Here is a 25,235-nt window from a genome sequence, read left to right as displayed (position 1 = left end):
GTGCAGTTTTATGAAAGCTGCATGCATCCGGCTTTGAAGCGTTCCGCTTCCGTAGGACACTTACGGCGAGCCAACCATCTAGACCACGCGCAGAGCCCATGGTTTTTGGCTTGGGCGCGCTGTTGCCTCGGAAAGCTTAGATAGTACATTATCACACGCGTGACAGGGTTTGTTTCTGAAAAAAAAACTGTCTGTGCAGCTCTCTTTTGGATTGCTTTGTGCAAATGATAAAATCTTCTTGTTTAGTAATATCATTGGAATTGAGGTATTGAAGCATGTTACTTATTAGGAATTTAATTGTTGAAGAAAAATCGAAATTGTACTTTTGCTTTGTCGTTTTTTCTGTAGATGATTATGTGTGGATCAATTTTTCGCAATCATCCATTGCTTTTTGAAGCTCTTCTGGTAATGTCATTTACTTTTTATTCTAGAAAGCATAGCTTTCTGAAATCCTTGGAAAGTGCGTTGGCGCTCAAGTTATACTGTTCTAACCGTTCTCGTATTGTTCTGCTGCATCCAATTTTTATCGTTTAGCACGGATCTTTTCTATATGATAGATTTTTCATCTATTATGCTCTGAATGGTTTAGATCATCGGTGTTTTCTGCTGTCTGAAAATAAGAAAATAGCGTAGCAAAACTGTAGTCCAGCAAATAAGCGAATAGACAGCATGCCTTGTTCACGCTTTCGACCAAAGAGCCTGCTCTCGATGGCAGAATGTTTCTGACATGGATTGGTGACGTGATTGATCGACTCAACGAGTTGCTATAGGGATATGTCAATCAGTGAATGTGCAGCATGCACGCATATGGTGAATTGAATTTGCCCAGCAGCGCCAGCAGGATGCGTTGTGGTATAGGGCCTGTATGAGCTCTGCTGGACAGTTCAGCTTGACCGCTATCCCGCAAGCAGAGCATTTTTGCGACGCACGATGACAGCGCCATCAACATGGAATTTCTTTAGGCCGCTGCGACGTAAACGCTTGTTCACTGTCTGCTGAAGCTGAGCAATTGAAAAAGAGTGATGATGATATCAGTGGAAAAATGACGTGGTTTTATGGTTTACACGACTATAGAATAGGGACAGAGAACTACAGGAGAGATATATTTCAGTTCTCCATATTCTACCAGGTCTTAAACATTGTTTGAAGTTTCTTTTCACTATGCAAGTTGAAAAATCTTGTGTAATCTCATAATGTTTTATAACGTCTTCTGTTCTCAGAAAATATGTGTTACCTGTTCGTTGTGCATAGCTGACCATGGTTAAACGAAAATGTAGTCTTATTCCGCAATCTTGGTCTAAGCCAAGCCGTCATCAGTCATCGGATGTACTCCAGGTGCGCTGCGGTCCAGGTGGTCAATGCGCTTACTTATTCGTGAGCTATAAGCACCAGCAAAGCGAACGAACGATAAGCTCAATTAGTTCCGACACTCGGTGGCCAATAAATCTCTTCCATCCTTCGCGTTCAAGGCGAATCAAATCCCCGCTGAATGAATGAATGCTGCATTCAATCACTTATCGAAGATTAAAGCGACAAATGGGTCGATCGACCGCTCGATACTAACCGCAGGAGTAAGAGTGTTTTATGGCGAGCAGTTATGTTTGCTGTTAATATTTTGTTTAAGTAAAGCCAGGCATATATTTTCAAACGTTTTTCTGAGGCATCATTTCACAAGTAGGCTAGTCATTAGATGTACAAACAATAGTTCAACAATGTATATAACGATAAAAAAAATCATGCATATGAAACACAGCATAAGAAATACAATAAAATTTAGTAAGATAGTATAGAATTCGTTGGCTTCTAGTATTATCTATCCAATCTTTTAAATTTCACTGCATATTTGCTGTTATGGGTCTGGAATAAACATTTATTCATTATTCACAGTTAATGTGGCGAGGACTGAAATAAGCTATGTAATTTGAGTTCTTGTTCTTTTATTCTTTTTGATCCGAGAGAAATCATTTTTTTCCCGCAAACCATCCAGAAGATTTGGCGGGAGCGTTTGACTTGGGAAACTCTCAGTGAGCAGCAAAATGTGATTAAACAACGATAAGATTAAGTTACAACGGTTAATAGCTTTGGAGCTAACGAGCCTTTTATATAGAAACTTTTCGTAGGCTTGGTTGCAAAGGTCAAAACAATCTGTGAATGGCTTTGCTGCAGGGGTCGTACTGGTAGCAGAAAAAGTTACGGCAATAAAATTGGCAATTGAATAACTTGTCATTGATATCGTGGAGGATTATGATGCAACTTCCAGAGAAATTGAATAAGTTCTTGTTTATTCAGCCTAAGCGTAACTTTAATGTAATTTTAAGCGCGATGAGAAACGTTCAAATCTTGCACAGAAGCTTGAAGCAGAATATCTAAAAGAAGCATGATCTTTGTTACAAGAGTAATTAAAAATAAAAAGTGGAAAAACCATCGAAGGAGAAAAGCAAAAGGTGCAAATGTGTTTGAGTGACGTGAATAAGAAATGCTCAAATAGCTTCTTGACCAATTTTCACAGCCAAACGAGTTTTGACCTGCAATAATCTCATGTTTCAAGTTGATTTAAATTTTTTTAAACTGAAATATAATTAAAAAAAAACCCTGGTAGGAAGAGTATGTGAAAAGAGAAAAAAATGTAAACTCACCGAGTAAGGTTATTTAATTCGTAATTCTGTAAAGGGTCTTTCAAACTCGTTTGAACATTAGATTCGTTTAATTGTCATTCCCAATATTACTTTAAATGATTTAACAGAAATTGAAATTGTATTGCTGAAAGAAATGCTAATAACGAAAAGGATCCAAAGCACCGGTCGAAAAAGCAAGCCAGCTCATCTATCTTCTGGAATGTGACCTCTTTAAAACTATGCGCTATTCGCTTGGAGATTCAGTCTCGGCCAAGGAATGCTCAACGATTTGCGGATATGTTGCTGGTGGTTTTCCCATTTTCGGTTGTGCGGCTTAAGAACTCGCAAACACCACCGAGAAAGATACCCTCATGCATACGGGGGAATATTTTCCCTATGTGGGTATCCTGCACTCGGGAACCAGTAAAATCCGTATCTAGTAAAAGGAAACCTCGACACTGCGGAGCTAGTTTCGCAAAAGTATTTCATATCTTCTACGGGGCAAATCCGGTCGACCACAATTGTGTCTTTATCAGCAGCATCTGAAGTGTTTGTGGTAAAGTTTTTGATTTCACTGTTGGTATTCTCAACAGTTGTGTAAGCTGTGTTATATTTATTTTAAAAATAGAGGTTTTTGAAACATGGTACGGTACTTTCTTCTTACAAGAAAACTTTCTTAGTTGTTTGCAATAAATGGTTTTCCCGTTTATCATTGTTGATCAATTAACGTTAAATTTTTACGAGTTTCTATGCGATATAAAATATTCAAAATGAAATATGTCGTTTGTTATCAAAACTATTTTACGACCAAAAAAGCGGTTTGTTTTTGTGTAATGGCAAAGACATTACTTGAATTATTCAAAAACATGACTAGCGAAAACTATTGGAGTGGCTTTCCGTTGCTTCTGTTCATGGGGTTACTATAATCCATGTGTATTACCTTTGCTTTACTGTATGAATGATTAACCTTTTTGCGCTGATTTATGCAATCGCGATAGGGCGGATAATCAACTCGGGTTCCAGTACCACTTGCTCTATAATAAGACGTCTACCTTGTGCAAAACTCGCACGTACGCATCTTTATAGAGGTGAACGTTTTCCGAGGCCCATCCAGCATGGTGGGTGACTACCACGAAAACGTTTGTTCGAGATGCCTCCAATGAAAACTGGCACGTGGTTGGGTAGAAATTGTTCAAAGTCTTGAGCGAACGTGTCGAATTTGTCGTACGCGGAACGTCGAACGTACGCAGAACGTCGAACGGCACTGGCTAAGGGAAGAATAATTTTCTATTACTTACCACCCGGACCTCCGCAGGTCCTTGGTGGCCAGCGCAGGATGCAGGATGTAAATAAGCTGCACGATGGAAAAAATGGGAAATTATTTCAACGGCAAAGCACAAGTAAACCCCCATCGGCTTCTCGGGGGGATTTCATAAATAACAATTGCCTTTTCTACGGAACCCCTGGTAGCAAGGCCCGGTATCCCCCTGGGGAGTGGAACTCACCGTGTGCTAGAGGGCACGGTTGTGCTTGCGTTCTCCATTGAAAAACATGTTTCTCTAATGAAATCAGCAACCGTCCTGGGAACGGCTCAATGCCCTCCGGCTTAGCGAATGACCCTTTGCAAAAGAAATCTTTAGATTTAAATATAGCTGCAAACAATATGAGTAACTAGTACAATTTACCATCTAGGTTCACACAAAACACGGGTCTTCTGAGTAGTGATTCATTACAAGACCAGGCTCTGCTACAAAATAAGTCTGGAATGTAATATGGTAATCACCAAATGGCGTGATTAGTGATTATTTTCAGCTTTACGGTTGAAAGAGGCGATTGGTTAAATAATACACTCTTCATCATAACTTTGATGACTTCTGGCTGCTGAAGTCAGTTCGAGTGTAGTTTGAGTTTTTCGTTGTTTTTGGATTACAGTTAGCTTGAAAACTCGAACTCATCGGTATTTCAATTTCGGAAAAGCATTATCAGAATGCACAATAGTTTTTTTTGGTTAGAAAAATCGCAGTTCTACTATAGATTCATTGTTTTGAACAAAACTGTCAGTTACAGTTCAAAATGCTATTGAAATAACGTATTCATGACATGTTTACAATAAAAAGAAGCCGATAAATATTAATTTCAAATAATTAATTTTTGAAATTATTTGCACCAAACTTCCAAGTGATATGAAGCGAATACTACTATAGGCTAATGAAGGAAGTTAGTGTTACTATAGCAGCAATAAACATTCGTATGGTCTACAGATGAATAAAATAATGGCGATTCAAATTATGTAATAAATAGTGGAGACGCCTGGTGTTTCGTGCAGATCATACATTTCATCTCCACCAAATTTCTTGAAAAGCTTGATTTTTATGATTTGTTTTATCATTTTTATAATATTATTTAAAAATAATATTTGAAATTATAAAGTATTGCTAACGTGTCTTAATAAAAATCAATAAATTCTGCTGATAGTTACAAATAACAGCATTATGAGTTGTGAGGTCACAACCTTTTGCTTTAACTATAATCTGTGAATTGATATATGCTATGCAGTCAAATGTCAATCTTAAAGAATCGTTTTATGTCTACTATCAACGAGAATCAGATAACTTAACAAAAACGTTCAGAGAAGGGAACTCAAATGTACGGCTCATATTAAAATCTACCTTACACAATGCCACCGGCCTCGCTAACTACCATGGTAAATTAGACAAGGATTTCTACTGGAACTCACATTAGCTGGGATTAATTCGTGCAAACGTTGGAGAACGAGGCGACGTCAATGGGTCAAACGGTTGTTCACATCTGATGAAATCATTTTTCTCCAACGCTTTCGCTATGGGGTCTAATTTTTTCATGTCACAGGGTCTGCAATGCAACGTGCTGCGAGTTAATGCTCCAGTTAGACACGCAATTCCAGAGGCGCTTTTGGACATGTACGACCTTCCAATTCCAATTCCACTGAAGTTCGGGTTGGGCCTTCACATACACAAATATTTCAGATCAGCAGCCATCTTCAATACCCTGTGCACATAATTGAGAGCCTACGTACAGCATCAAAGAAAGTTTGAAAGAACAGAAGAACCCGTCCTAATAGAATATTCTTAAGTCCGCGTCGCTTGGTTAAGCAGCCCCCTCGCAAGCCTGTCAGCTGAAAGCTCACGGCGTTACGCTTTGATCTAACCTTCACTCTGATCTTCTTCATCGAAAGATTGATGCGGCACCTTTCTCCATTCCACATTGCTGGCACATCGATCGCCTTCCTGACCGCAGAGAAAATAAAAGAAGCGTGTTGGTGTTGGTCAATAGTTTACCAAAGTTGATACTCGAGGGAAGTACGGGCGCTTCAACCTCTGGCGGTCCCGGTGCTGATCCACTTAAGCCGTCGATTAACTTCCAATCAAAGTTTAAGCACTTTGCAAGCACCGGAAACTTTCCCTCACCTCGCTATGCTGTCAAGTTTGCTGAAAGCAGAAGCAACGGGGAAAATAGGCACCACAGCATTTGTGAAAAACTATGCGTGTTTGGTTTTTTAACGTGATTTTAAGCAGAAGTGAAAATTTTATTTCAGTGAATAGAATAATGATGGTTACGCATATTTAAAATTAAAGACAATGAAATGTGTAGGAATGTCACTTTAGTGTTTTATCTTTCGTGTTGTAAAATTGTTTATGTTGGCTTCACTTTTTCAAGGTTTCCTTCTACTGATGTCAGTCCAGGATAGTTGCATAGGGAAAATATTCCCCCGTATGCATGAGGGTATCTTTTTCGGTGATGTTTGCAAGTTTTTAAGTCGCACAACCGAAAATGGGAAAGCCAGCAGCAACATATCCGCAAATTGGTGAGCATTCCTTGGCCACATTCAAAAGGTCACATTCCAGAAGATAGATGAGCTGGATTTCTTTCTCGAAAAGTGCTACATTTATTTCTTGAATGGAGCTCTTCTCTCAACCATATTTGAGTTTTAATTAAATTAATTTATTTTAGTTGTGTTTTAATTTTGTAATCTGTTTAGTGAATTTACATCTATACATCGTTACAATAAAGAATTCAAATTTTACGATAGGGAAACTGAATGACTTTCTTTCGGCAAGTTTTTAAGCTTGTCACAAATATTAATTGCTCTGGCGCATAATACACCTTAAGTTCATGAAATGTAGGATAAAATTTCCCAAAATTCACTCTCTTGTGACATACTCTACAGTTCGCAGTACTCATTCCCGGTTTTGACTCCCTTTAAACATTGGCAGAGATCACCGTCACTAGATTGGATGCGAGGTTATAGCAATAATCTCAAACTGGATGACCTCGTGGCAGGACAAAGGAAACACTATCAATAAATGTCTCGAGCCCTAATGCTCATTTTCACGGCATTTGTCCATGGGGAAATCTTAAACAGGCTTGAATCGGAAATTGGAAAACAAGCGGTCGATCGATAATCGTGGTTGGAGCTCTGCGAACTTCCAATGACGGTTACTGAAATCACTGTATACGATTTGGGATGGTTTTATTGCCGGGTGAGCAATAATAGAAAAGATTTAATTACCGCGTTCAAACAAAAGTGTTCTTTGTGGTTCGATACATTTCAGGCAGAATGTGGACAAATAAGCAATGCCTTTCTGACAAGGCTTCAGGAATGAATTTTCAGCAGTAAAAGAATCAAATTTAACAATTTTCAATGTGAAAATTATAGATAGCGAGTAAAAATTTTATTTTATTCCATTTTTATAATGATTTTGATAGTGCAGCTCGATATCCCAAATTCGCGATAATCCCAAGATCCCAAGAAGCGATATCTGTAGTTTTTAACCGTACACCGGCCAATCAAGGAGAAGAATATCGTTTGACGGCGATGTGAAGACGAAAACATGCATGTTATTGTAGGTGTAAAATTTATCATAAAATGGTTTGTATGTAATAAATGTTTGTTTTATGAATGCTGAATATTAGAAAAAAAAACAAGTCCATAGCTTGTACAAGTATACGAATCTTCCATGTAATAAATATTAAAGCTCAATGGATTAGCTTTCATGTAATTATTTGTTAACAGAATTAAAAAACTAATTTTAACTAACTTTACACATTTCCAAGCCTTTTGGTGTCTTAGACACTGGTGCTGGTGATCCATCAAGCTTTAGCTGAAGAAATCGTGCGTTGCAACAATTAATTGAGCATTCCTTGCAACACTCGTCGTTTTATGTTGCAACATAATGGTTTAGCACGGTAGTTGTGCTATAATATGTTGTTACAAAAATTACGCGTCACCTGCCTGACGAAGCAGGTCTGGTCAACACGGAAAGGTTTATAATCGTGCTAAAACGTTACTTAACGGTCATCGTGCCTTTGGTGGTCATAGCAAACATGAAAGTACACGAAAATGGAAAGAAAACATACCCTTTGCGGAATCGCGTTTGCTCATTGAAGTATTATAAAAAACTTCCCTTGTATCCTCGTACAGAACCATCAAGTGGTATTAAAATGGTCACTGAAGGTGACATGTTCTAAATTCGAGGCCAGTTGCGTCGTATTGTACTTTGAAAGTGTCGGTAGACCTGGAAAACCCCTGAGGATAAAGAGTATTTACTAATTTTTGTATAAATATTTTTGTAATGTAAATATTTCTACTAACGTGATTATAGTTACTTTTTTCTCTTGTTTTATTTTGATCAAATTTATAGTGTCAGATTGAACAACATTAGGATTGAATAGAAAATGTTTACGTCGGAAAAGCTCTTGTTTCACATTGTTCTATTGAATAGTGGGTTCTGATAGAACTCATCGCATACGAAAGTACAGAACAGTTCATTACTTATAGAAATTATTTACAATATGGTTTTGAAATTAGCCTAATATACAGATACAGCATTTAACATAAAATATTGATCCTTCGAATCTTCGTTTTCGCAATCAATTTGCACATCGATTTTAACAACCACCATTATTTCGCTCCAGTATATGCTACAACATTTACATTCAAGTTTGAGCTTTCGTTTGAATCCATTCGCTAACGCAGCACGACTCAGATACAAAGTTTTTGTTACATGTAACAATTTCATGCACCATTGCGCCGACTTTATGCATAGGGGGTTGTTTCACCAGCCATCCGGAACGCTTTTAAGATGAACAGTTGTACAGCAGCTAAACGTTTCCTTCTACTGTTTGCTTTGTACCTTCTCACGATGAGAATGGGGCAAAAGAAACCTAAACAAACTCTAGGTAGATCGTCATGTGCGCGGTGTGTGAAATGAAGAAGGTGTTCGTGCCGCATTGAAATGTTACTGCCAACCTGAGCTGACTTAACCCTTCCGTTTCGATCGCACCATGGCTCATTCATTCGCGATGATGAAGAATCTACTTTTCCGGGAGATCGCAAAGATTTTGTTTATACACGTGCTCCGGTCCTGCCCGTCTTCGCATGAAAGCTCAGGAGCCACTCGTACGTCCGGGAAAGGGTAAATGGATACATTTTTGCTACCGATGTTCTTATTCACTCCCTTTTACTTCATCTCTCTCGCTCGCTTATCGTAAAGAAAGCAGATAGCAATTGAATGGTGCAAACCACCGCCACGATAGCGAAGGAACGAAAGACGTTTCTCGTTGTACCAAAGCACGCGAGAATGGAGTTTGAATAAACTTTACACCCTTCATCGCGTTTTCCGAGCTCGATGGCTAAGACTTTCAATCTATGTGTTTCCATCTTAATACTCAAAGGAACGGAGTGGTGTTGATGGTATTTTTTGGTTCATGCGATGTGGTATAACGTTGAAATTTAGCGATTTAGAAGAGCACTGCGAGCGTTTTGCACTTGTAGAATAATTGCAAAATAAATGTGTGACTTACTACATACCATACATACTGTTTTGTACAAGAAAAGTCCATTGAAACACAGCACAACTTTAGTTGAATAGACTATAGAAATACATTGCCCAAGACTGTAAAGTTCTAGTAAACGTGATTCATATAGCGTAGATTATGAAGTACAATGCAAGCTATCTATTCAGAGAACGGAATAATCATAAATCTGCATCAGAAATAAGCTTCTACAGTGTCCTTGGTAAATTATTAATATGCAAATTTGTATACTCTGATGACCGAGGGTCACTGTAGCTATAATTATGTCTGCTGCGTTGAAGGTGACTAATGATGTTTACCTCGCATTCGGTAATGATGTGCGTGGAAATGCTCCACAATAAACCATACTTGGCTCGATGTAGGTCGCCATACGGTTTTCTCCTGCCCGCGTTTGCGCTAAGGACGTAGGAAAGAACTGCTATTACAAACGGCGTTATTAACGCCTACACTTTTATTGAGCGACGTAGGGTTTTTAAGTTGTTCTGAGTATTGAATAATTTATGCTACAGTCCTCGGTGGGTTAACATACCAGCTTAGTTGTCGTATGTGAGCGGACTCCTGGAATTGAGGTTTCTCCCACATTCAATAATTACCGACTCTCGTGACTTTTTGGGCTCGAACCTCTTCCAGTTTTCATTTAACTGCAAGTTACAAGCTACACGTCATCTGTTTAATATTTACTCATATGGATTAAGGTAACGCACAGCAGTCATTAGATCAATTTCATATACAAATTTGAGTAGGAATTTACAATTTCTTTTTTCATCAGTACGGAACTACTTAACATTGATTTGTGTGAGCTGGACATCACACTTTATCTTTAAGCATGATCCATGTATGGAATTTTGCATGATTGCGATTGAAATAGATTCAAAGTTTGATATAGTTTTTTGCTTCTGTTATGATTAAGAAACCTATCCATCCATGATATAATTTTAACGAGTCGTTATATTCAAATATTCATCGTTTCAGTGGTTCTATAACCAGGCAATTGAAATTAATTTCCCTTGGTGGCTAAAGGTTGGCATTTGATAGAAATATCGAACGAGTGTCCGTTCGGGCCATTGACGGGTGATACCATAATTGATTACAATTGAATCGAACGTCCGATCTGTTCAATGTAGTCACTAATAGAGTATCGCTTGATGGAGCTGTTGGAAAGGATAATTCTGCAAAATCATGTTGCTAGCTGTCAAAGGATTCACAGGGTCCGTGTACGATTGCTCACCTTCAGCGTGATTGCATTTGATTGACAGCCACCTGATGCCTGAGGGTAATTTCACTAGAATGGATGAACGTATGACTGCTCGCTTGCATATAGTTTTATCGAAAGTAAGAGCTCAGAGAGTGGAGTTGTTTCTCTATTGTTATATATATATATATATATATATATATATATATATATATATATATATATATATATATATATTTATATATATATATATATATATATATATATATATATATATATATATATATATATATATATATATATTTATTTATATATTCAAATATATATATATACATAGCTCTTATGAAACAAGCTACAAGATTAAAGGTGAAACATTACATCTTAATTACATTCGTGATTTTGTAGACTGGTTATTTATAATTTTACTTTTCTACGGGTGTTATTTACTAGACCTGGCTAGGCATTTGAATGTTGAGATATTGAAAAGAAGAAAGTTTTCCAAAATATCTGACTTACGCTCATAAACAACCCAAACCGCCGGTAAAGGATCATTTTACTCGATTTTCCTCCTTGACTCTGCCCTCGTTGTCTCGAAAATAATTATACACTACTTATGATATTTCAATACTTTTTACATCCACCCAAGTTGGCGTCGGCCCTGGCTAACAATCTCAAACTTCAAATTCACTCGGTGTAGGCGATAAAGTAAAAAATATCCAAAAAGTTATTTTACTTACTTGCAACATGAAAATATAGCACACCTTGCATTGGTATGTTGTATGCATGGTAGGTTGATACTCGCATTTGGTATGTTTAATAGGTCATTGCAGGTTACTGGCAGACGCAGGACAGTGTATTGAACTAAATCAATTTGTGATATTTTCTCTCAGGCGGCACGGGTGAAACATATTGGTAGCAGCTAATTAAATCACGAGAACAACATTACCCTCCGGCACGAGCAATTCCTTTCTGGTGTACCGTTGCTGTTGGCTTTCTCTTTCATAATGGAACTATTAGCTGTTATTCAATTATCTAATTACCGCGCGTTCGCTCCATAGCGCGAACGTTCGTAACGAGCACTCTTGACCGGGTGGATGCAATTGTCCACAACAAAACAAATCCTTGCATGTATCGCCATCCTTGTCATCGAGGTTAAGGATGTACTGTGGTGCAGGATGGTCCCTGAGACTTGAACTCTAATCATTATTTCATTTGCCTTCATACCATCTACCAGCCTTGGGGTCGAGTTACGCTAATGTGTAATGAAAGATGGCAGCATCGTGTTGCCGTTATGTGGTGTTAGTGCCAGTTCCAGCTTCGAACCTGCAACTTGTCGTGGATACAGCGTAACAGCAAATAATTATCAAAAAGACGAAAGAAGTCTAGCTTTTAAATGAAAAATTAATGAAGGCAAAAGCAAATTAGTTAAATTAGTAGGTAGGGCTCTACTAACACGATATCGCAGCAATCGAAAGCATGTTTCGGTTATCCTGCAGGCTATAGGTGGTATATCTTAATCAACCATCATCTGGTACCAACGACGCCGAGAGCCGGAAGATGAGATGGCGAAGAATAAAACAGACTACAATAATTTCATTATGAGAAGCCCTTTCTTTACCAGTCTTATCGCGACAGTAGCTTGGTGTGCTTGCGGAGTGTACGAATCGAACAAAAAGCCTCTTCATGCTTCCGATTGCCTATTCTGACGTCAATCCGCTGGTTAATCTGTACGGTCGAGGACAGCACCTTGCTCGTTTTGATTGATTGTGATTTTGACACGCTCTCATTATTCTTCTTCCTCCGCGAGGCCGGCTCTGGTCGGCAATCGAATGAAAAGTAGCTCGATGATTAACATGATAATGATTGAACGAGGGCAGAGAACATTAAATCCAATCATATTTCATGCGGTGCCGTGCTGCACTGCGAATAAATCCGTTCGGATCCATCGGCTAGGGTGGCAATGTGACGCGGCTGTTTCGTGTCGGATGATGTTCGAGAGAACATTGTTGTCGCTAAGCATATGTGACACATCAATTCATGAAATCGTGCGAACGTACCATTAATCATGCTGTGCCACTGCGTGACTGAGGCTCACGGCGATGAAGGTGAGGGTTGCTGCTTCTGAATGAAGACTGTCATTTGGGAACGCCGTTTCGTTAAAATGAAACTCAGTGGGTGACGCAAAATGTAATCAGGTTCCACCGGTAAAATGACATCGTGATTTACGCAGAAACGATCAAATTGATATTCGATGACTCTGCACACGAGTCCCACTTGTAGCTGTTGCACCCTGTTGCAGGCTTTGTAGTCTCAAACTTAAAAAATATCCCGAAAAGCACTGTCTTGTAGTTGATCATCATGGCAAAGGCAATGGTTTTATAATGGAACACTTCAAAAGTAAAATAAAAAACCTTTAAACCTTACACTAAATCTTATCCAGGTGGCTCCAAGACTAATTAAAAGCAGGTTACCTATAACCATAGGGTACATTCTCATATGAAAAAGAATATTTGTACGTTTATGCTGGTGCCTTTTAGGTTTAATGGCCACATGCGGCATAAATGAATACATGGTCATTGAGTTTTAATTAAAATTTTGAAACCTTTGCATAGACAGGCTCTGTTCATTCACTCGCATTTCTTGCTGTCTGCATTGTGAATAATGGTCGTAGTACACGCGCTGCGCTGCAATAATTTATTATTCATAAAGGTAAGCAGAATGAGTTATATGCAAGCATTTTCCCTTGGCTTGGACGCTTGTGATTGTTGTGCTGTGGTTATTAGGCGACCAAGATGTCACCAAGATTGCCCCTAAGAAGGACAACTGAGGCAACAAACATCATTCATCCGAAAATGGTGCCGTATTGCAAGAAGCCGTATATCAAGGAGCACTATCGTATAAAAATTTGGCAGAGCTTCTTAAAAAGAGCTGAACAGATTGAGAGCGTCATATCACTTGGCTGTAGTCCAAAACAGCGTAAATACCTTCAGCATGCTTTTGTGAACACGTCTGAAAATTTATAGATCAATTTCCTAATTTGAAGATAAACTGAATCGAATTGTAGAAGGTAATTTTAAAATAAATAAACATAAAAAATGTGACAAGCGTTCATAAATCATTATTAATATAACCTGTTTTAAAACTTTTTAACATATTTTTTGGTTTATGTCACTGCGCCAAGTCGTTATTTACGACGGCGTGTTAGATTTAATTTTTATAATTCGATCCAACACCATCGATTTGTCGTTGTTCACACTGATAAAAATTCGAAAACAAGTTTATTTGACATTTAATTTTACCAAGCTCAGGCCTGAATTTTTCTATCGATAACAAACGCAATAAGATATAACTTTGTCGACACTTCTCAATCGACAAAGATCCTATCTCGTAAAGGCTGTCACGCATTGACAATTGTCAAAATCATCACGCTCTCGAACTAATGATGTCTGTAATTGTTTCGTGAGATGGTTCGAAAATCTGCTCCATGGATCGACTCCTACGAGTGAAACTGTGGCCAGGCTAATGGGCTTTTCTCTGGAGAGAAATAAATCACTCAAGGCTGTTGAACGAACGATAGACATTGGGCACCGTGGAAAATGGAAACGCGTATACGAGCTGACACGTCTCATGAGAATCACCCCCGAATAACAGCTTAACTTATTGAATTGGCGAATTCCCAATTGAAGAAAATTACTCGAATAAAATAGTATATTCTAAAGAAAATGGATTTGTCGGTGTGAATTTAGTTTTTTTGTATGGACTGTTATTTAAAGGAAAAGCGTGGTTTGAGTCACATTACAATGTGCAGTAGCTAAAATGATATATGTTATTTCGATATAATGTGTTCTTTATTAGTAAAATCCAACATTTTACTTACGAATTGATCATGTGAATTATAGGGTACACGTATCCAATTCAATAGCTGGTGAGCAAAACGAAAGTAATTCAATTTTAGCAAAACATTATTGACAGCTAAACCAATGAATCGTTTGTACGGTCAATTTTCGTTCGAGTCTATCACGCGGATCCTCGACAGGAGTTCGAGAAAACATTGGTTTATTGAAGATAAAGAAAAGCAAAAAACTAGGCAAAAAACAATTTTCAGAAAATAAAAACCATGTCAATAAAAAACATTTATTGCAGTTTAACTACTAATGCTTAGAATTTATAACGGTTATTAAAAGTCAATGAACTGAAGCCAAATTTGTACATCGTAAATTTCGTCACGGGTTATTAGCAGTTTATCAAGGGTCTGCCAATTTGCTTTTTGCAGCTTCAAATTTGTGAAAAATGCATAAATTAAAAAAAAAGAATTTTTTTTTTATTTTAATCTGACATAAAACTTTTATGACAAAATAAAGCCTTCAGCACAAAATGGTGTGGAAAATACAGAACATCAAATATGTTGAGCAAATTTTGTAAAATGAAAAATATTTCAGTTTCTTACTAAGCTAGAAAACAAGTGCATATTACAAGGCATCATGCAAAATTTCAAGCATTCTACTGTTTTGGTGAAAATGTGTTACGAACCAATGCCACTATCTCGCATCAGAGCATTTATTCAACACATGCAATTCACATGCCATATCAGCATGCGAATGCGAACACGTTAAAATTCAGAGACGAAGCGTTCGGAATGAAGTGCACGAAGATGGTTCACAGCTCAAAACTAAACATCTTCTCTACACCTTTAGCGCGGTGAAAAAGTAAAGCCATAATAAGAAAGATTTAATTTTAGATAAGTATGAGCTTTGGCGTTACCATGTGCATGCTGCTCTAGCCGTAAGCCTACCATATCTTGCCGTTGGCATTATGCATACGAATGACTAATAGGGAATGTTAATAGAAGAGGCAACCCTCCCTTATGATTATACAAAATGAAAGAGAACGGAACCTTTTCTGTGGTAGCTGCGAAAACAAAGTAAAAACAAGCATGTGTGTATCATGACGACGTTTAGTAGTAGTTTGAAGACGAAAAACTAGAATGTTTCACTTCATTTAAGATATCTGTCTTTGCGGTCATACAAAAGTATAGTACATTGTTGTCACATTTTTTGCAGAACAGAGCAAGAATAAGAAAGTCTCAAAATTGTTTTTAGTTCAACCTGACGGACCAAACAATTAATCCATTAAACAACATTTTGGAAAGCCCATGTGCTCAATTTCGTTTTCGTTCATCATTCACATTACATCGCCTTTACTCTCCGATGCCAACATACAGTAAAATATGACGGCATTCAACGTATTTGGCGCGTCAGCTGTAAATATGACAGCTTTGTGGCACAATAAAAAACTGTTTATCCTTGCAACGTGCTTTTCACACAACAATTTTTCACACATCATACCCTCATCAAATTCTGCAACACCTCGTGTGTCATACAACCTTCCGTACGTGGCTATAATTCAATCAAAAATCAAGCCATAAAACACCAAAAACTCGCAATTAATTGACACCGCAACATCTGTACCGGTCTCAAATTAAATTACGGCATAAATCAAAGGAATGGTTACATTAAATTCCACGCCATATGCATACACTCGTGACAGTGGCCGCGTTCAACGTGCACAACGCTGGTATATGATAAAAATCATTACCAAATCTCTTTTTGCCGTCAGCTTACATTATGATTCATGGTGGCACCAATGTACTACTTGCAATATGCCGTAAGCTTAGTAGAACGAAATTTTTATTTTCTGTTAGCTTCTTATATTAAGATAAATCATGGTAAAGATTTCTTTTCACTCGATTTTTTTTATTTTTGATTTTGATTGTTATGTTTTTATTTAAAAATAATCAACCAATTAGTAAAAACTAGCTCAATTTAGTACTACTGTGCTTAACTTTTAAGATCAAAAGGTATAAGGTTTATTTTTTAAATAAAACTACTGACGAAGAGCTAATCAATGCTAGCTTTAATTTTCGTCCCACTGGGAAGCAGGTCTCTACGAGCTTTCTTATTAGATTTGAGGAGAGGAACTATAATAGAAAAAAAAAGAGTGTTAAAAGTATGTATGTTAATCGCCGAATCGCGTGACACGGAATTGTTTTCAGCTTAAAACACTCAAGGCTTTTCATCAAACCCGTATTCCACACGGCAAGTTTTGAACGATGGGGTACAAACAGAAAATTCGTATCTGTGAAGTTTCAGAAAACTAAGAGCTAGAGCCAGTGAACCATGTATTACAATCCTGAATACGTAAACTAATCTACAACTAATCGCACTGAACATTTTCTGTACAACTTGTATCCCAACAGCATATATCAGACTACTTTAATTTGGTCAAATTTCACGCACTTCCGAGGATAGTCTAAAACATGCGCTGATGAGAAATATTCCAACGACTGTAGTTTCCTCAATACCAAGAAGCCTGTTAATGCACAGGGTTTCGCTTCATTTGGCTCCTTTTCTGCTGACGCTGGCTAACACTCTATTGTCCGGCATGCAATAGACCTTAAAGAAACCGTACCCACATCCGACAGGCCTCTTCATTCGAAATCCATTAAATTAATCCTTTTGTATCCCCAATAGCCCTTTCGTGATTCGTCTTGACTTCAAACGCAACGAGCGTTCCAACCACGAAAAGCATAACAGTGCCTCCCAGTTGCGGATGGCGTGGGTTTGGAAAAGGATCCCCGTTCAAACAATGGCCGTCGGGTTCATGCTTCACTTTCCGCCAAGCTAGCTTTCTTTTTCGCTGGGTTCGCCATTAATTGAAATCGATCTTCGACCTCGCCGTGTGCAACCGACCATGAGTCCTTTCAACCTTTGGATTTGTGTATTAACCAAACCCTGAATGTACCCACCAACGTATTCAGTACGGATCAATTGTGCTGTGCAGCTAAGGCGTCAATGATGTCCATTTGGTGGTCTTTTCAAACCGTGGCAAAGAAAACAATCAGAATGGCTGTTGATTTACACTACTTAGCGAGATTAATGGCTCGTGGAATGGCGCCATGAAGAGCCTCCCAATTTCCATTGTGATTGAGAATGATATCTTCACCAGCTTGTGGATTGAGGAATTGTGTTAGAAATGTGGCATGCATGTGTGAAATCAATCGACTCTCAAATATATCTTGCTACAACAAATCGCGTGACAATTGCCTCTTGTTCGTCAGCCGAAGTGTAGTAAGAAGTTGATTTTAGTAGGACAACAGGGTCATCACTGTGTACATTGGCTTGCAATCCGTCAGATATCTGCTCAATGACAATGCTGATTCATGATTATCGTTTGAACTTGGATGCACATTTCAGAAAATCCAAGAGTTCCAATTGAGAATTCATTACATTCTGAGCTGACCGTTGAGAGTTGTGATCTAACGTGGATCACAACGTGCTCCATCTTTCTGTTACCTGCTGATACAAAATAGTTCTCTCTTACTTCTTACACTCATATCTAACATCACCAGCTGAATCATTATTGAATCACGAGAAGCGATAGCAGCAAATGTTGCTGCAACCATGGTCAAATATCCAAAATGTACCCTCCTGAGGGACAGCCTTTGTTTCCAATGGGTCACATGAAGCCAACGCGGGAACGACGTGCATCACCCAGCATCCTTTGGGAGTGTTATGACAGCAAGCGAATGCGAGCTTTCCAAAATATCGCACCACGCAATGTTGTCGACACCCTTCCACGGCAGTTTTGGACGCGATATTGTTCGCGAGCGCTAATGCCATTCTTTCATACTGCACCATCGAGTAATAGTATCCGTATTTACAGAATTTAATGGACCATTGGGTCGCTCATTTGAGGCTATTTCAATTTTCTAACGTGTCGTAGGCATCGTAGACCTGTGGGCTGGTTTGGATGCAACCTTCCACATGGAACGCTATACCATCCGGTAGAGCATCACATGCACTGAAATGTGTTAATTTGGTTGAGCATTGAGCAAAAGCACTTCGGATCGCACATCGATAGCACATAATTGATATATGTACAGCAGATAGGATGGTCAACGCTCTGCCAGCACATCTAGCATTATATGAGACTTGCAGAAGGGTATGAACAATTTAAAATAAGGGAATGGTTTGAAAATGTATAGATGCAAAGAATACTGACTGTTGAAGCATAAGCTAAAAGTTAATTGAAAAGATAAAGGTTGAACATATAGTATCGTAAATGTGAACATGATTACAATAGATACTTTGTGATGCATTCATACAGTTACGTGTGGGCTAAGAGTGCTAGGAGGCGTATTGCAATGCATTAGGGAATAATTTCCCAGTCCATCCATTACTGTCCTTGAGGACATCAATAAATTTATTTTATACTCACACTGATGCATTCCATAGTATCTCTGGAGTGACTAGAAATGCACATCACTGAAAATATCTTGGGAATTGGTTCACGAAGAACATCGAGTTGTTCAATTAGCAGAAAATACTGTCACCCGACAATGGCAATACAAGGTCAACTAAATATGTTAAACGAAAAAATAAATTTGCCAATGATTTTTTTAGCAAACGTTGTGCATTAGTTCGCACGTTGAATTGGTATAATGTCAATGTAATATCAGTAGAGGATATGATTTATTAAAAACTTTATAGCTTATTATTTTGAATCATACGCCTTGATTATTTTGCATCATACGCCCTTAATCTTTTGATTGGAGAAATGCTGGCATCTTTTTTATCATAATAAAGTCTATGAAATATGTGACAATAAAACTATACAATTGGAAAAGCGTCTGAAAATAATAATTAAATCTCTAAATAAAACTCAATGCACCGACTGGTGAGAGATACAGCGTGGAAATGGATGAAAAAAGTAAAAAAGGACCCTTAAAAATAATCAAACCCACTGGAAATTGTTGCACTCTTTAGTTTTCATCACGGGAAGAGTAAACAGGCACTCATTTGTTCGTCCTCATACCGAGAAAAACCGAAATACAAACAATCGGGTCCCGATTCCAAACCGAAGCACAGCGATGGCTGCGCGAAAACTCGTGCCTGGGCAGTAGAAACTCATCCGTAGGAGTCATTCATATTTCATTCGGCAGTTTCGTCTGACTCGTGGCCCAACAAGGACTTGGTGTTCTGTGTTAAAGTTTTGCGCTACTTCCGGCCACGTTATGTTGCCCGGTAGCTTGAGTTTCTCGCTCGCAGTGTCACCTCCGTTGTCTGAAATTAGTTTGTCCTTCGATGAGGTGGGTTCAGGTTATGACAAATACCTCAACAGCAGTGTGATTGTGCAACCGAGTCTATCCATTCACCCTACGCTGCTGTCGTTTTTGTGAAGCGTTACCATGGTGAAAGGCAATTATACTCTACGAAGCAGTGCAGCTTGTAGGCAGATATGAAAGCTTGCGGATTACTCACGACACAGTCGACAGCAAACGACCCTTGTGTTTGTTCTCGAGAATCGCCACAAGTACTAGTAAAAGTTCCAAAGTTCAAAGTGTTAACCACCGCGAATCAGGCATCGGCTTATCTCTGAACGACTCAAGAATATTGCGAATTTTCACGTTGGTTTTCTTGCGAACCGGTTAATACAGGGCGGTTTTTACCGAGCCGTTTGAAATGTGCAGCTCTGTTCGTGAAATAGTGCTGTTTTGATTCTAATTAGCCTGCACAAACATTTCTGACCTTTCGTGACTGCAAGCCCCTTCGAGTGCGACTCACCGGCGCACTTCCGATCGATGGGCTTCACAAGAGACCCACTGCTCACTGCTCTGTATGGGGACAACTAAATAAACAGTCTACCTCTACAGCGGGCTTTCACTGCAAGCGTCGTTTCTGCTAAGAAAGGGAGCAATAATTAAAATCAAACCGAACGACCTTCCCCGGCGCTCCGTGCATGGGTGTGGAAACTACCACTACGACTACATCCGATGACATCGCTTTCTAGCTGGAAGCTTTATTCGTTCCTCGTAGCGACCGGCACCGGCTGAATCACGCCTGTCAAACGTACGATGATGAGCTCCGCTGCTCTAGCAGCATATGGTTTCGCAAGAGACGAAGTGCTCGAGAGCTCATAAAATGCTCCGAGTGATAGTCGATCTGCTTCCAAATGATAACCTTTTTGACACGCTTCAGCCTGTAGGTCCCGGTCGCGTATGTGAACGCAACGTATGCAAAACAAAGACCAACTGAGCCATGTTGGATTGAAACCGGTCAAATACATCGCTTTCCACTGACCGCAATAACACACGAGTATATCACTGCGCGTGAGCTGAAGAGCGCCTTCAATCGTGTGTGAGACCGGCAAGGATACATTTGTGTTGCTGATGATTCTGTTTGTAAATAATACTGTAAAGTAGCTTTTCTTCATAAAAACTAAGTCTCAGTGTTAGCAACCACTACTGTTATATGTTGTGTATATTGTTTTCGTGGTGTATTAAGTTCAATGAGTTTACGACCAAATTCAATCGTTTACTTGATATGAATAGTTGTACTTTCACTGGTTATGTGATAATACTACCAAGTTGTTCGACGCCTACTTATGATGTGATCCAAATGTTTTAAATATGTGTGTCTTTTATCCATTACAGCAGTTTTAAATACTTCTATTGAATGCTTGTGAACAAAGCGAGTGAATGAAAAAAGCGAAATTGAATGTAATAATAGTGTGGGTTACAGTTTCAAAAAGTTGTGAAGAAATATCAACATTTAAAGTGCTTGGTTCTAAAGAAAAAACACAAAACAAGCAGCGGAATAAAGTTCGTAAGAGGAATATCCTTTCAAAGCAAAAACCAAATGCAGAGAAATTGTGAAAAATTCAAGTGTTTCTTTCTCAAAACACAGAGAAGCACCATTGATGAAGATTGAAAGCGAGCCAAATTGATGTTGGACTCGAAACAGGAAACGAACACAATGCTACTGACGCTGAACGGTTGGATCGGAGTACTCTTAGGATTCCTCTCGGTTTCAGGTAATGTCATTTCTCGCCTTTTTACACCGTTTCTATCTAATCCCCTATCCGGGAGGACTCATTGGCTGACACATTTGTTCCACTCCCCGGAGACCAACCCTCCGACTCCGCTTGACCTAAGAGATGATTTGACACTGAAGGGTGCTTCGGAATGATTTTGGGAAGCATCGTTTCCGTTTGCTTTTACCATTTGAACTTTTTATGCTATGTCTGAAATTGTCATCGTGCCACGGTGTCCCCAAGGACGGTGCTAGAAGGATCGCTTGCCAGTTTGTCTCGTCCGTTTTAGACATCATCCGTGCGTTCGATTGCGTATATTCGCCAATTTTGAGAGGTCACACCTCAATTGGCCGTTTGAAGCTCGTCGGTTGACTGACCCACAGGCAGATGTTATTTTTCCATCCTTCTGAAAATCTTCCATTCTATCGAGTTCATCGTTAACTTTTACCTATTAAAGATGTATGGTGAAAGGAAACCAGGAACAATTTATCTGTTCGACTTCACTAAATATATTTTCAAGTTGTTAGACAATTTATACATACAAACGTATACGTATTTTTGCTAATTGATTTGATTATAATCAAATATTTTTTTGATAAAATACGCTTTTGATTTCAAAACTTTTCATTGTCTTTGATATTTTGATTTTTTTAAGTGAAAATCTATGCCTGGAAACTTGGTTAAATCATTTTAAATTTGGTTTGTTGTGGTGCTACTACTTTTGGAATATGACATTCTTCAGATATTCGTAGATGCTCTTTTGTTAGTCGAAGTAAACTGTCTTTTCAATTACCGCCCACTGATAAGTGCCATTTCAACGTTCCAGGTTCTTTATTTAAGAGCACAATGTAAGAAGAAAACAATCCCACAAAGGTTTTGGTAGAGGTTCCCCAGGCAACAACGGTTTACATGATACATATCCGCTCTGGAGTGCCTCACCGCCTCTCATCTCGTCACTTTCCAGTTCCTGCAATAATCACGTTCCATGCAAAATATGGCAGCATTGTAGAGTATTCGAAAATACTTTGCGCGTCCTCGCGATTTCACACTCCGCGATGCTCTGGGTAACGGGAAACTGTTTGAGACGGTTACCGCATTAGACCATGTTTGTCACCCAGCAACTTTGTCATGCTGTGTCATGAAAACTGCACCACAGGGAATCTCCTGATCAAATGAGATGGTTTTGAGTCCCGTAAAAGTTTATCCGTTTCCTGCATATAAGAAAATGGCGAAAAATGAGACAATCATACGTTGCTACAATCATAAGTTGTGAAAAAGACTGGACTCGAGAATTTTAGGATACATTCTGAAGCAATGTTGAAATTAGGGTCTATGCGAGGAACATACGATTTTTCTGCATATGACTGACATTTGCTTCCTACTATTCATTTTGCATGGTTTACTGGATATCCTGATGGTGATTTATACATTCATCAAATGCAAAAAATCCTCCAGAATCTTGGAGGGTTGTTTATCGTTAACTTTGCTTAAACATTCGTACTAATGACCAATTTAACAAAATTTCAATTTTTACAGTATTGGGTTCGGGTGTTGGCCAATCACAAAAAAAGCTCGCTGAGCTTTCGATATGTTTTTCTAACTGACGTTTTGACTCTAGATTGTTTTGGATGTACTTTCATATTGTATTTTACAGACACCCTTTGCCTAAAACTCAAAACAGTGCGCATCCCTGCCTATAAGGTTCGCTTCGATACGGCCCTGCTCGAGTGTCACTACGAGCTGAACGGTCAGCGCAAAGGACACGGCTATCTGGGCGAAGGCAACCGAAGGCACCACGGTTACCAAAGCGACTACCTGGGCGAGCAGTACGAGGAACAGGAAAAGCTCTACTCAATAAAATGGTACAAGGACAACGAAGAGTTCTATCGCTACGTACCGTCGGCTTCACAACCGATCAAAAGCTACAAAATCGAAGGCATCCGGGTCGATCCGAACCACTCGGATGGCACCAAGGTGCTGCTGCGTGGGCTGACACTCAAGTCGTCCGGGCTTTACCGGTGTGAGATTTCGGCGGAGGCGCCCAGCTTCGACTCGGTGCAGGGCGAAGGACGAATGGAAGTGATATGTTAGTATCTGGTTAGGAATAAAGGTTCGCTCTGATAGTGTAGTGAGCGAATGTTTGAGGAATGACCATCAACTTTTCGGTTTTGGACTCTTTCCCTCCCCCATCTAGATATTCCCAAGGAAGGCCCACACATTAGCGATGGCGAGCGAAAAAGCTACCAGATCGGCGAGACGATGGAGCTCAACTGCTCATCGGGTAGATCGTACCCGGCCTCCACACTGCAGTGGTACCTCAACGATCTGCTAGTGACGGATCCGAACAACATCATCCACTACCCGCCAATTCAGAACCACCAAGGTCTGATCTCGACGCTGTTGGGTTTGAGCCTAGTCGTCAACCACCGGCACTACATCGATGGTACGATACGCATCAAGTGTGTCGCCAGTCTTTCACCGGTTCTGTGGCGCGGCGGCCAAGAGAGCATCGTGCAATGGGAGCAGCCACCTCTCGACAATCGTACCGCCATGCTCTTAGGTAAGTTTTATGTCCTCATTTAGAAAAATACTTTCATTTCCTTCTCTATACTGACCTTTTGGGTATTCCGTTATTCAGAGCATAATTTAATGTTTTTCTGTATTCATGTTTTATCAAATGGTGATTCTTTGTTTCACTTTTCTCGTTTCAGTGAAAAGTAGCGGTAGCTTTAAGAGCAGGCCTTTTTTAATCCTTCTTCTTTGTTTATTACTATGTTTGCTTGAAACGGTTATTAACATCAGATGGTAGTGGCAATACAGCGGCAATCTCAGTGAAAATGAAGCACACTTACGCATTCATAATCCTACGATACAATAACTTAGCAATGGTACTTCATATCAAATTGTGAACTGCACAGTACATGCAGGGATGAGTGAATCGTTTGTTTAAGCGTTGAGTGACGTCGAATAGAAGGGCTAACATGGCCACGAGATTGAGAGTCACTTTCTCAAGAGCTTATTGTAAAAAAAAATGATGAACCGAAGCTATCCCTCAAACCGATTGATTTGGTTTCGCTCAAAGCGTACCACAGTTGATCGAGCGCTGTTTGCTGCGTCTAATATCAAACATCTTTGTAAATATTTTAAATCGTGTATAGGTTGCATATTTAACTTGATTATGCAAGGGTAGCTTACATTAGAAGAGATTATTACTGACATGTGGGCAAATTTAAGATTAGGTGGTAAATGAACATTTATCAAGTGATCGTTTTACTGCTACATGTAAATTTGTCCAATGTACATAGGACATATTTACGTTTTAAGTAGCAGTCAGTTAAGATTTATTTTGTTTATTCCTGCTCTTGTGGCGAACTGGTGGCTTAAATAAGTCAAGCCCTTATTAGGTACGGACACAACTCATTCATCGTCAGAATCGGATACAATCGTGCGCAAAACTAACGATATTCAGACAATTGATTTTGTAAATAAAGTTAAAAAACCAAAATGAATTAAATACAGTGTTTTTATTTGTATTTGTATTTATTATTTATAACATGGAAGGAAGTGCATTTCTAAATATCACATTTATTTTTTAAATGTCCCGTAATTTTAATGTTTGCTCAGGGTAGCTTAGCTATCAATAAATCTTGTCTCTATTATGTATGCATTTTTTCTGTGGTCAGATCATATTCATCAGCCTG

At 38.9% G+C, this 25,235-nt stretch overlaps 1 protein-coding gene across 1 annotated transcript; it reads left to right on the top strand.

Annotated features, from left to right (window-relative positions):
• The first annotated feature begins 21,446 nt into the window (after positions 1–21,446).
• LOC128731595 (uncharacterized) lies at positions 21,447–24,999 on the top strand. The gene is made up of 4 exons (XM_053824726.1): positions 21,447–21,534; positions 23,189–23,620; positions 23,729–24,094; positions 24,246–24,999. Exons 1-4 carry the CDS (start codon positions 21,447–21,449, stop codon positions 24,341–24,343), a joined length of 984 nt encoding a protein of 327 aa, XP_053680701.1. The 3' UTR covers positions 24,344–24,999.
• Positions 25,000–25,235: the final 236 nt, after the last annotated feature.

Source organism: Anopheles nili, chromosome 2 (genome assembly GCF_943737925.1).
Source record: "Anopheles nili chromosome 2, idAnoNiliSN_F5_01, whole genome shotgun sequence".
Taxonomy (NCBI): domain Eukaryota; kingdom Metazoa; phylum Arthropoda; class Insecta; order Diptera; family Culicidae; genus Anopheles; species Anopheles nili.
The sequence above is the reverse complement of the archived record's forward strand: the minus strand, read 5'-3'. Positions and strand labels throughout refer to the sequence as shown.

What these genes read in the sequence shown, in the direction of transcription:
- LOC128731595 (XM_053824726.1), top strand. Translation starts at nt 21,447, where the DNA reads ATGTTGGACTCGAAACAGGAAACGAACACAATGCTACTGACGCTGAAC. An exon ending in AGGATTCCTCTCGGTTTCAG is followed by an intron (nt 21,535 to 23,188) that starts GTAATGTCATTT and finishes TGTATTTTACAG; the next exon opens with ACACCCTTTGCCTAAAACTC. An exon ending in TCGTACCGCCATGCTCTTAG is followed by an intron (nt 24,095 to 24,245) that starts GTAAGTTTTATG and finishes TTCTCGTTTCAG; the next exon opens with TGAAAAGTAGCGGTAGCTTT.